Raw genomic sequence first — 12,751 nt, 5'->3', positions numbered from 1 at the left:
CACATCTCGTCTCAGCACCGCGATTCCCACGAATTTTCCCCCACCATCCTCTCTAGGAGGCGCGCTCCTGGACTTTTGAAGTCTCCTAATGATTGCCTGATTGTCATACCCTAGCCATTATGGGGAGAATCAAGAAGGTTGCGGCACAAAAGCATGAGGCTACACTGGTAAGTTCTACCTCCAACCACATCCTTGTTGGCCTTTTTTTTTGCAGAAAGGTTGACCTAAGAAATCTTCATAGTCTCCCTACCTAGCGGAATTTGTAGCTCGTGCGACCACTATTTCCTTGCCGGAGCTGCCTTCTCACCTTCGCACATTTCCCCGCGTTTGGCCATTTCCCAGAGGTGACCTGTATCACTGGATCAATGTCCTGAATCGCTTTGACGAGATCCTTGCCTCCGTCATTGATAGATACGGTCTCAGTAATGGTCCCCAAACGACGCCCTTTAGCCGACAATATCTCGTACATTGTTGTACAAGTGAAGACCCCAAGCTAGATTCGCGGGATATCGAGGCTAAACTTGCGGGTTTGGGGTACGGTTCGGAGGGAGATAGGGAGCTTCTGGAAGCCTTACTCGACTTCTCTAGACTGCTGCTGGAGAAATGTGGCAACCGCAGCTTGTACAATAGCAGTGAACGCTTGGGCGAGTTACTCAACACTACGTCGCTGAGCTTACTACAGTCTACGCTTCGTTTGTCCCTCTCTTTAGCACAAAGATATCACTCACGTCACCGGGGTGGCTCGCATCTTCAACAGAGCTTGTTGGCAACGCATTACAACATTGACCTCGAGAAGCTGCAAAAAATCGCGGCTCCCTTCTCCCGGCCTACTCTCACTAGTCGACCAGGGATTTCTCCATCTGGTATCAAGAATAAAGAAAAAGTCCCTCAGACTAAACATAATGCCAATGACCTAACGTCGCTCACACGAGAGGACCATGGCTGGGATGATTGGGGCTATGTCCACCTCCTATACTACCCTTCGGGATCCGCTGAGCAAGCGAAGGCAGTTACTGAAAGTGGGCCAGGCGGCTCCCTTGCACACGTTCCAACGACTCCCACGCCCTTGCGCCGAAGCCATACCACGGGCTCTACTCCGCGTGTAGGCCGTATTCCTTCGACAGAGGACTCCCCCGCCTCAGTTGTCAATACACCCGCTGGAAAAGTGGACGAAAATTTACCCGGCGGAAAGACGCTGGATATCCCGAGCTCGGTAGTTCTCACATCGTCGGCTGAAGAGATCTTCTCGTTGCACTCAAGCGAAGTGCCAGATGATTCAAAGTATGAACTATTGAACAAGATTCGCACGGCAAAAGGCCTGGCCACATCTCAGTCAACAAGAGAACAGATACTCGCCATAAGAATTCTTGCAATCACGAATTTGGCGTATATTTACCCAGAGCCGCTCTTCCAACAAAAGATTCTTCAATTTGATATGGAGCACCCAAAACGCCTTCAACTCGCCTATCAACTGGGAGAGTTAGTTCACCTCGGTGCTAGTGACGATCTACCAGTGTCCCGGACTGTTCAGACATTCTCTATCCAGGCTCTTGATGCGCTAGCAAAGCACAAGGCGCGGGCGATTGACGTCTGTGCTGCGCTGAGTGTCAACGTGAATCACGGTGTTCTTATGTTTTTGACTCGAAAGGCTGTCAACGAACTAAGCGTTGAGGGTGATGGGAATGACGACAGTGGCCAAGACGAATGGCGGGATGCGTTGCTCGCTTTATTGCGTACTCTTCCTGGGTCAAGCACTAGAACCCCGGAGACCCTTGTAGCCGCTGGACTGATTCCGATGTTTGTGGATGTCCTCAACCTCCGCACTGATAAAGCTCGTCGTGTTTATTCCCGTGTTATGGAATTTCTCGACAGTTTCGTGCTCGCTGTCCGCGATGCCTTTGGAATACTTACTAACGCCAAGGGTTTCGACGCGCTTTCAGATCTGATTGATTATGAAACTAAATCATCATTTCAGAATGTATCTCGGGGAGCCGGGATCCCGGACTATTACAAGACATCGTCAATCGATTATCAGATCCCATATTTCCAACAGCAGACTCTACGTTGGTTGTTTCGGTTCGTCAATCACATAATGCAACACAGTGGCGGTGGATTTGATCGAGTTCTCCGAAACTTGATTGATTCTCCGCAGCTGCTGACTTCCCTGCGCCTCGCCATTGAGCACGCACCTGTATTCGGCTCCCACGTCTGGAGTAACGCCGTCAATATCCTTAGCAGCTTCATCCATAATGAACCAACTAGCTATCAGGTCATTGCGGAGGCTGGATTAAGCAAGAGTTTTCTGGAGGCTATTACTCTTTCAAGCGTCACATCTCCTGAAGCTTCACCAGCCGAGAGCGGGTCTGCGGAACCCTCTGCTGCCGAAGCAGAGAACGAGCCCACGGCGTCGTCAAGTATAACCACGGGTCCTTCAGATGATGAGAAGCAGAAATCCCGCGACTACATCATCGCCAGGCTTAAAGGTGCTCGCTTAGCCCCCGGCATCATGCCCGCTACCGAAGCTCTCTCATGTATTCCTTCGGCGTTTGGAGCAATTTGTCTGAATGGGTCAGGGTTGGAACTCTTCCAATCATCGCATGCCTTGGAAAGCTTTTTTGAAATATTCGAAAGTCCTGCCCATGTAAAGTGTCTCATTAAGGATGACACGAATTTGGTTCGTTCTTTGGGAAGTACTTTCGATGAGCTAGTCCGTCATCATCCGCGCCTGAAATCGTCAATTATGACGGCAATCATGGTTATGGTGGCGCGTGTCGGATTTTTGTGTAGAACCAAGGCTTGGTCACATGGAATGGGCGCTAAGTTGTGGAAAGAGGACTCGCAGGGAAAGCCCGTTATCTCGGGGGAACCCTGGCAGCTGTTCAGAGCAATTGGTCTTGATGGTTTTGGGCCTGGTTCATCTGATGACGTTCATGCTTACGGTGTTCCTACCATTAATACCGCTGCAACTCTACCCAGCGGAGGAAAGCTTAGCATCGGGAACTTGAGCGACCTTCTTCCACCCCTAGACGCCGAGATTGAACCTAAGGACGAGGATGCGGACGGGCTGACGGCAACTGACTACCTCTTCGCCATGTCGCGGTTCTTGGGGGCATTTTTCGAGAACCAGGCCAACTGCACCTATTTTATTGAATCTGGGGGGGTCGAGTTCATCCTGGATCTTGCTACGCTGCAAAGCCTTCCCTTCGATTTTCATAACACCGAGGCGAATCAAGAACTCACCGTGCTCGTCCATATGCTTGTGGAAACCAAGCCCCATTTGGTCGTACCGTCTCTTATCTGCCGCACTGAGCGCGTTGTCGACTTGTTAACTGATTTTTGGAAATCTGCCGACGAACAAGGGTTTTTCTTCTCCTTGGTTCAGCCGGAGAGGGGAGGACATGGTAAAGCAAGCAGCTCTGTTGACGAACCTCTTAAGTCTTCGAGGGATAATGGAACTTTCTTCGCGAAGCATATGGCATCTGCGCTCATACTAATTGATCTCCTTCGCGAAGCATTTTCTTTACCCCTTTATCAATCGAGGCCAAGCCAACAAACCTCTGTCTTTGCTCAGGTAAACTTAGCCGACCGGTACAGTGTTCTAGTCAAGAAGCTGGGCAGCTTGCATGCGGCCTGCGTTTGGGAGGAGATTCTACTTGAAAAGAACATTCCGGATACCTGGGACCAAGCAACGAAAGTTCAGCCACCCTCGTCTGATAGACCTGCGGAAAGCTCGGGACTATTGACAGACAACATTTCCAACTTGCTCAATGGTGGAACTCGTCGAGATGTACCCACCGGCAGCAACTCTCCTAACCCGCAGACCCCTCAGCCGACTAGTGACATCCAACCTAAGCTCACAGACGGTGATGTAGCATTCAGGAATGTGCAAGCACTTCGGTATTTGCTGAGTTCTCTGCCGTCTTCAATTACAGGGTTCTTCCGCAACCTGGGTCTTTGCCTCATTGGAAAGAGAAGAATTGATGCTTATCAGAAGCAGAATGCGACGACGGTAGCTGACGTTATCGCTGGCGCTGTACTTGAACAACTGCAGTTCAAGCCTGCCAACTCCAGCAGCAACCCAAAGCTCAAATTTGCTTATCTTATTGTTATCCTGTCGTCTTTTTCTCACTTGCTATTCGAGGGTAAGTTCGGTTCATGTTACTTTTTCCTTGTCCCCCATCTAACTCATCGTTCTAGCTGCACCGGATCGCCATCACTCTTATTACCTTACGCTTGTCCTGTTCGCCTTCAAGAAGAGTAACGGACTGGGAGTCTTAAAGGATGTCTGTGATCTCTTCGTGCCTTGAGGTCAAGGTTCTTACGCCACCGCAATCTGTACCCGATTCCGAAAATGACGTGTCTGCAAGATTGACGTCCGCCTATGGTGGCATCAAGATAATCCTGAGTTTCTTTGCCGAGTTAGCCTCTGGAAAGAGCATTATGGAATCGAACCAAACACAGGCCATGTCAAGTGACCGGGATCGGGGTCGGCCAGACTACTTCAATGCAGGCCAATTCCTGGTGGATCTTCGGATGCAGATTTTACCAATGGCGCGCGATATGTGGAATTCTGACTTTGCAACCCAGTCTACAAGCTCCGTTGTCAAATGCCTCGTTGATATTTTGCGTTCGTCTCTTGATGGTGAATATGAAACGGGTGCAGCTCGACGATCTGACCCACCAGCCGCCTTGGCCGATGTACAAAGAAAGCGATTTCTTATCCACAAGGACAGAGTTAAGACGTTGCAGGATAAAGGGTTTGACAGTGAACTAGTCCAGGAGGCGCTATACCGCTGCAATAACACGCTTTCTGCTGCTGAGGAGTATTGCAGAGCACAGGGGTACTTGAGAGCCCCCGAGCTGATACCGCCAGAAGCCAATGAGATTGAAGCAGCTCGTTCTAGTACATCTGCTGGTGAGGGACTTGAGGACCCGGTTGGCTCGGATGTCACTGCTTTCGATAGTGGTGCATTTTTTGACAGCGACCCTATCTCTATGCTTCTCGCCCAGGCACATAGACGGCCCGCCGTAGATGGCCGCCAGGACACAAACGCAGATATGCCGGACGATATCACGAGAGCTTTAACCCAGATTCTGAATCCAAGATCTGCAGATGATATCCATGATGATAACGCAGCGAGCAATCAGCCAGAGTCCAGCAATGCTCGCGTGAGCAGTTCAGCTGTCTCGCCAGAACGGCGCACTGATCAGCAGCCTACCAGGCGACGCGACTTGATCACTGTCGAGGACTTGGACTCTGAAAGGGAGAAAGTTCGGTCAAACTTAATTGAGCGGTGCTTAGATGTGTTGAACGAACATCACGATGTTTCGTTTGAGTTGTCCGACTTGATAGGCTCTGCCATTAAGAAGCATCGGGACCCAGAAAGCTTTCGAAAGGAGGTTGGAGAACTTCTTGTCCAATCCTTGGTTTCACTGCAAATGGAGGACTTCCAAGCTGCCGGCAAAAAGGTTGCTGCGTATGCTCATCTTCTGGCGTTGGTGGTCCAGGACAAGGAGATGTACAACGCTACACTAGACGAGCTAAAGGAGTGTTTCACAACGTTCCTTCAGTTCATCGCGGTACCCTCGGAGAAGACTCCTGATGAATCATTTCCCTGGGTAGGACATGTGTTGCTTGTTCTCGAGAAACTACTCTCTGATGATGCTCAACCACCCCAAATCAACTGGGCCTTACCTGATAACTCGGATCCCAGCTCGATAGACGATGGGCCGGCCCAGTTGCAGGAGCCTCTCATATCCAACGAGGAGAAAATGCAACTGTTTGAAGTTCTCGTCGAAGTGCTTCCTAGAATTGGAAAGGACGACACTCTGGCTCTCTCAGTGTGTCGGATCCTGGTCATCCTCACCAGAATTCGCAGTATTGCCGTTCGACTCGGTGAGAAACGTAATTTGCAACGATTATTTGTCATGGTCAAGCAGCTTTCGAGCTCCACAAATGATAAGCTTCAAGGCGCTTTCATGCTTATCTTGAGGCATATTATTGAAGACGAAGATACCATCCGGCAGATCATGAGGAGTGAAATCGTTGCCAACTTCGAATCAAAATCTCATTCACGGCCAATCGACACTACGGGGTATGTCAGGCAAATGTATCATTTGGTGCTCAGATCGCCAGAAATTTTTGTCGAAGTCTCCAACGAAAAGCTCAAACTCTTGCGGTACGACAGCCGACAACGTCCTCAGCACCTCACGTTGAAGTCTGAGAAGAAGACTGAAGCGGGCGCGAAACCCAGCGGTTCTGCCGAGCAGAAGCCTGACAATGCACAAACTGACAAAGAGAAGGGAAAGGCCGCTGAGTTGAAAACTCCTGTCGTGGAGAAGCCAGATGGGGTCATCCACTATCTTCTTTCCGAACTCCTGTCTTACAAGGATGTTGATGATAAGGAACCATCAGGGGACAATCTAGAAACCTCTGCCGTTGAGCAATCGGAGACTCCGACTCAGACTGATGTTGAGATGTCAACTGACGAACCTGCTCCTTCCGTTTCGAGCACCGAGCTCCAGGGCTCGCGGAATCCCAAGAAGTCAGAGAAGCCCGCATTCCAAGCAGATGATCATCCCATCTACATTTATCGATGCTTCTTGCTTCAATGCTTGACGGAACTGCTTTCGTCCTACAACCAAACCAAGGTTGAATTCATCAACTTCTCTCGCAAGGCGGATCCCTTGGTAACCACGCCCTCCAAGCCTCGCTCCGGGATTCTGAACTATCTTCTCAATGCCCTCGTGCCTGTTGGCACGATGGAGCACGATGAATCCGTTGCCTTTAAAAAACGCAGTAACACCTCTGCTTGGACAATGCGTGTCCTGGTTGCATTGTGCACCAAGACAGGTGAAATCGGTGGTCACGGAAGGCGCCGCAATGATCAGAATTCTAACGAAGAAGACGAACCTGAGCTAGCCTTCGTGCGAAGGTTCGTTCTGGAACATGCTCTAAAAGCGTACAAGGAAGCAAATGCTTCCAATGAAGCACTAGATGCAAAGTATTCTCGGTTGATGTCACTTGCGGACCTATTTGACAAGATGCTCAGCGGCTATGCGTTTGTCTCAGGAGACACTGCTTTCCCATCCTCCACCAGGCAAATCGCTAAAACTATGTTCGAGAAGCATTTCATTTCTGCTCTCACTGCATCTGTTGCCGAAATTGACCTGAACTTCCCATCCTCTAAGCGGGTTATCAAGTACATCTTACGCCCATTGAACAAGCTTACCCAGACTGCTGTGCTCTTAAGCGAGACTTCTGACATTTCGACCATTGGGGGATCAGAGGATGACGAAATCTCATCCGCTACCTCTGTGTCTGACATGGAAGATGAGCGTGAAGAAACCCCTGACCTCTTCCGCCACTCTACCCTGGGTATGTTGGAACCTCGCCACGAAGAGGAAACAAGTTCGGAGGAGTCAGAAGAAGAAGACGATGAAATGTATGATGATGAATACCCAGACGAAATGGACTACGAAGAAGAGATGGCGGAAGACGACGGGGAAGTGATCAGCGATGAAGAAGATGAGATTGAAGGCGTTGGCCCTATTGAAGGCCTTCCTGGCGATAACGGAATGGACATTGAGGTTGTTATCGATGATGAGGATGACGATGACGACGACGAAGATGATGAAGACGAAGACGACGACGAAGACGAGGATGACGATCACTCCGAAATGGACGACGATGAAATCCTCGCGGGCGAGATCACTGGTGACAGAGATAATGAAAGCCTTGATGAGGGTGATGAGGACGAATGGGAAAGCGAAGAGATGTCAGAAGACGATGATGAAGCCGACATTATGAACCAGCTCGAGGACGAACTAGCGGATATCAGACACACGGATCAGCGGCATGACGGGGGACGCCTTGAAGACATTTTCCGTGCGTTGAATGAGGCCGCTGGTGGCGTTGAAGACCTCCAGGCGGATAGCTTGGGAGATTTGCATGATGACATTGCCGATGACGAGCTGAACGAAGATGATGGTTCGTATATCCTCTTCGCCGCAGTTTACTCCACTGCTAACATACGTAACAGAAGACGAAGAAATTGATGAGCTAGAGGAAGAGCTTGATGAAGCAGATGAAGACCAAGGTTCTTACCATGGATTTGACGACGATGAAGACCTCATTGATCCTTGGGGATGGGACGGTGACGAGCCGCCCCTGCCTCGTGGTCATCATCACCATCATCGTTTCCGTGGCCCTAATCCGGCATGGGCTGCAGTTACGGGCATGTTGCCAGGTCGTCATGGAATAGTTCCAATCCCCTCATATCGTCTACAACGAACCCAAGTCCCGCCACGTGGGAACGATGATGGAACAAATCCATTGCTGGTCCGAAATGATCGAGGCGCAGATGCACCTGGACAACGTCGTGGGGGCGCTAACGAAGCTTTTACAGACTGGGTGCATGGGTTGGGACCGGTATCTACAGGCCGCCTGCAACCCATGGACAGCCCGGTTACTTTTATGAACGCCATCATGCAGGCCATTGGCCAAGGGGGCCCAGGATTTGGGGTCTTCCATCGTCATGATGGTATCCATGTTCACGTTGACAGGAATGCTATCTTGCCGCACCGCCTCCAGGATATCTTCGGATTGGGTAGACCTCAGGCCCCTCCGGCACGGTTGCGGGATGATCCTTCTCAGGCGGTTAGCTTTGCTTTGGCAACCACTAGAAGTCGTTGGCAGGAAGAAGCCCGCATCTTGTTCAGTAGCACTTACGTCGAAAAGACTCAACGCGTTGTCAACTCGCTTCTGAAAGTCCTTGTGCCTCCGGCTATCGAGGAAGAGGCAAAACGGCGAGAGGAAGAACGTGCTCGCATTGCTAAAGAAGAGGAAGAGAAAGAGCAGAGACGGAAGGAAGAGGAGGAGGAGAAAGAACGGAAGCGAAAGGAGGAAGAAAATGCTCGCCAGCGAGAAGAAAGAGAACGCCAAGAGGAAGCAGAACGCCAAGCGTCAGACGCAGCCCCGGAGCCTATGGACGATGTGCAGCGAACTGGCGTTACCGCCGAACCTAGCACAACTGCACAACCGGCCCAAGCTGAACCAAGTCCAGCCGAACCTGCCCGCCGTGTGCATACAACCATAAGAGGCCGCCAGTTGGACATTACCGGACTGGAAATTGATCCAGAATATCTCGAAGCGCTCCCTGAGGAGTTGCGTGAAGAAGTGATCATGCAGCAATTGGCTGAGCAGCGCTCACAAGCTGCCGCTGCTGGCGAGGAGCCCAGTGAAATCAATACTGAATTCCTTGACGCATTGCCTCCTGAGATTCGTGATGAACTCCTCCAGCAGGAAGCAGCCGACCGTCGACGCCGGGAACGTGAAAATGCTCGTAGGCAAGCAGGGACAGGCTCCGCCGCTGCCGCCGCTCATCCTGAAGAAATGGATCCGGCCAGCTTTCTCGCTACGCTTGACCCAACTTTACGTTCTGCTGTCCTTGCTGAACAACCTGAAGAATTACTTGCCACCCTCGGACCGGAGTTTGTTTCTGAAGCCCGTGCTCTTTCAGGAGGAAGGTCGAGGCTCACCCAATTCGGCGATATCCCAAGAGTAGATCACCGCCAGCGGACAGAACAGGCCGACGATCAAGAGCCAAAGAAACAGCAACGCCGCCAAATCGTTCAAATGCTGGATAAAGCCGGAGTTGCCACACTACTCCGATTGATGTTTATGCCTCTCCAGGGCAATGCGCGCCACCAGCTTAACGACATCCTCCATAATGTCTGTGAGAACCGCCAGAATCGCATCGAGGTGATCAGTCTTCTTCTTTCCGTCCTACAAGACGGCAGCATCGATGTCTCGGCAATCGAACGCAGCTTTGCTCAACTGTCACTACGTGCGAAGACTCCAGCTATCCAGAAAACCCCACAGTCTGTCAAACGAAGCCTTGGCTTCCAGTCATCAAATGTTAGCAACGAGGTGACTCCGATTATGGTGGTGCAACAATGTCTCGGGACGCTTGCCTACCTGTCCCAATACAATCCTCATATATCCTGGTTCTTCTTGACTGAGCACGACCCAGCTTCTGCACTAAAGTTGAAGGCATACCGCAAAGGCAAGAGTAAGGAAAACAAAGCCAACAAGTTTGCACTCAACGCTTTGCTTTCGCTGCTTGACCGCAAACTCATACTGGAGAGTCCCACCTGCATGGAACAACTCTCGAGCTTACTGGCAAGCATTACTCAGCCTCTTACTTTACTCCTTCGTCGCGAAAAGGAAAAGCAGGCGGAGGAAGAGAAGGGCAAGGAGCCTGAACAAGGTGAGGGTGAACGGCCCGCGGAGCCTCAACAGCAAGCAGAACCCGGCGAGACTACAGCAGCGGTGGAATCTACTGCGGATACGAATATGACCGATGCTCCTCCTGACGCCCAAGTGGGAGACTCACAAGGTGCAGCGACATCAACTCAAACTGAAGACGCACCTTCGACCGATGCCAAGGCTGAACCTGTAAAGAGCGAAGAGGAAAAACATAAGAGAAGGACCATTGAGCCCCCGGTTATTCCTGACTTCAATCTGAAGTTAGTGGTTCATGTTCTTGCAGCCAGAGAATGCAACGGCAAGATTTTCCGAGACGCTCTTTCCACCATTAACAATCTTTCTGCTGTCCCTGGTGCTCGGGACACTATTGGTAACGAGCTTGTTAGTCAGGCACAGTCTTTGAGCACCACGATTTTGCTCGACCTGGATGAATTAATCATCCATGTTCATGAAGCCAAGAACGGCACCGATATGCAGGGCTTGGCACTTGCGAAATTCTCTCCAGCAAGCTCCGATCAGGTCAAGCTACTCCGTGTCTTGACAGCCCTTGATTATCTATTCGACCCCAGCCGCGTTGACAAGTCTAAGGCGAATGACACCGAAGGTTCAGCTAAGGATGTTCTCCAGACGTTGTATGAAAGCTCGACATTTGGACCACTGTGGACGAGACTCAGCGAGTGTCTGACGCTTATTCGTCAGAAGGAGAATATGATGAATGTTGCAACAATTCTCCTACCTCTGGTCGAGGCTCTGATGGTTGTCTGCAAGAACACCACGCTCAAGGACACCTCGCTTGCCCGCAATAGCAGAGAGCTCTCCGTCTCAAGCGGCTCTGGTGACACAGGTCTGAGCATGGAGAGTTTATTCTTCAAGTTCACGGAAGAACACCGCAAGATCTTGAACGAGTTGGTCCGTCAAAATCCTCGCCTGATGAGTGGTACCTTCTCTCTATTGGTCAAAAATCCAAAGGTGCTAGAGTTCGACAATAAACGCAATTACTTCACCCGCAGAGTACATTCACGCGGAGCTGAACCTCGTCACCCCCACCCGCCTCTTCAGCTGGCTGTGCGGAGAGACCAGGTTTTCCTGGACTCATTTAGAGCCTTATACTTCAAATCTGCGGAAGAGCTCAAGCACGGCAAATTGAACGTGCGTTTCCACGGAGAAGAAGGCGTTGATGCGGGCGGCGTTACTAGGGAATGGTTCCAGGTCCTCGCTCGGGGCATGTTCAACCCAGATTACGCGCTCTTCATTCCCGTTGCCGCTGATAGAACAACCTTCCATCCTAACCGCCTGAGTGGCGTAAACCCTGAGCATCTGATGTTCTTCAAGTTCATTGGGCGGATCATTGGAAAGGCTCTATACGAGGGACGTGTGCTTGATTGCCATTTTAGTCGAGCAGTCTACAAGTGCATTCTCGGCCGCAACGTGTCAATCAAAGATATGGAAACATTGGATCTAGACTACTACAAGTCGCTTCTCTGGATGCTCGAAAATGATATTACAGATATCATCACTGAGACTTTCGCTGTGGAGACGGATGACTTTGGAGAGAAGCAGACCATTGACCTGATTGAAAACGGGCGAAATATTCCTGTGACACAAGAAAACAAGGAGGAGTACGTGCAAAAGGTGGTTGATTACCGTCTGGTCGCGTCGGTTCGAGAGCAGCTGGACAACTTCCTGAAAGGATTCCACGAGATTATCCCTCCTGAACTGATTTCGATATTCAACGAACAAGAGCTGGAGCTACTGATTTCTGGACTTCCTGAAATCGACGTGGATGACTGGAAGGCCAACACGGAATACCACAACTACTCTGCTTCTTCCCCTCAGATTCAATGGTTCTGGCGTGCCGTGCGCTCATTTGACAAGGAAGAACGGGCGAAGTTGCTGCAATTCGTTACTGGTACGAGCAAAGTGCCCCTCAATGGCTTCAAGGAGCTCGAAGGTATGAATGGCGTGAGTCGGTTCAACATCCATCGCGACTACGGCAACAAAGACCGTCTTCCAAGCTCGCATACGTGCTTTAACCGTAAGTTTTGCTGTCTCAAATCCGCGTAGTATATCAGCTAATCCTATTGCACAGAGCTAGATCTTCCAGAATATGATAGCTACGAGACTTTGCGGCAGCGTCTGTACATTGCAATGACCACAGGCAGTGAATATTTCGGGTTCGCATAAGTCGGTGGCTAATTTCATGTCGTGTGCGGTTATTCCCTTTCCTCGTTGTAATGCCCAAGCATTTAAACGGCGTTTTGATTTTACTTTTTCTTACGTTTTCGTGTATTTATTGGCTAGAGCAGGAATTGGGATGCTCCGAAGGCCTCAAGTCGAAGTGCAGGTCGACTGGCCGGAATATGAGCTCTAGAGCCCCTGTCTCTCATGTATTTCAGCCGACTTCTTTCTGGAATCAAAAAGTGCAATTCTGCAGTTACATGCTATGTGCTCCGTAGTGGGTAATAAAACAGTCAGTTCTAC

The 12,751-nt window shown here is 50.4% G+C and overlaps 1 protein-coding gene across 1 annotated transcript, besides 1 other annotated feature; it reads left to right on the top strand.

Moving 5' to 3' along the window:
• Nucleotides 1–12,751: part of a sequence feature (contig 1.29 1..525887(1)) that runs on past both edges of the window.
• Nucleotides 120–12,707, top strand: tom1 (E3 ubiquitin-protein ligase TOM1; the record flags this gene model as incomplete). Its single annotated transcript, XM_654478.2, has 6 exons — nt 120–167; nt 242–4,142; nt 4,198–4,283; nt 4,315–7,990; nt 8,043–12,305; nt 12,360–12,707. The coding sequence occupies 6 exons, from the start codon at nt 120–122 to the stop codon at nt 12,452–12,454; spliced, it is 12,069 nt and encodes a 4,022-aa protein (XP_659570.1). The 3' UTR covers nt 12,455–12,707.

The sequence above is a fragment of the Aspergillus nidulans genome, chromosome VII (assembly GCF_000011425.1).
Source record: "Aspergillus nidulans FGSC A4 chromosome VII".
In the NCBI taxonomy this organism is placed as follows: domain Eukaryota; kingdom Fungi; phylum Ascomycota; class Eurotiomycetes; order Eurotiales; family Aspergillaceae; genus Aspergillus; species Aspergillus nidulans.
This window is presented reverse-complemented; position numbering and strand designations above follow the sequence as displayed.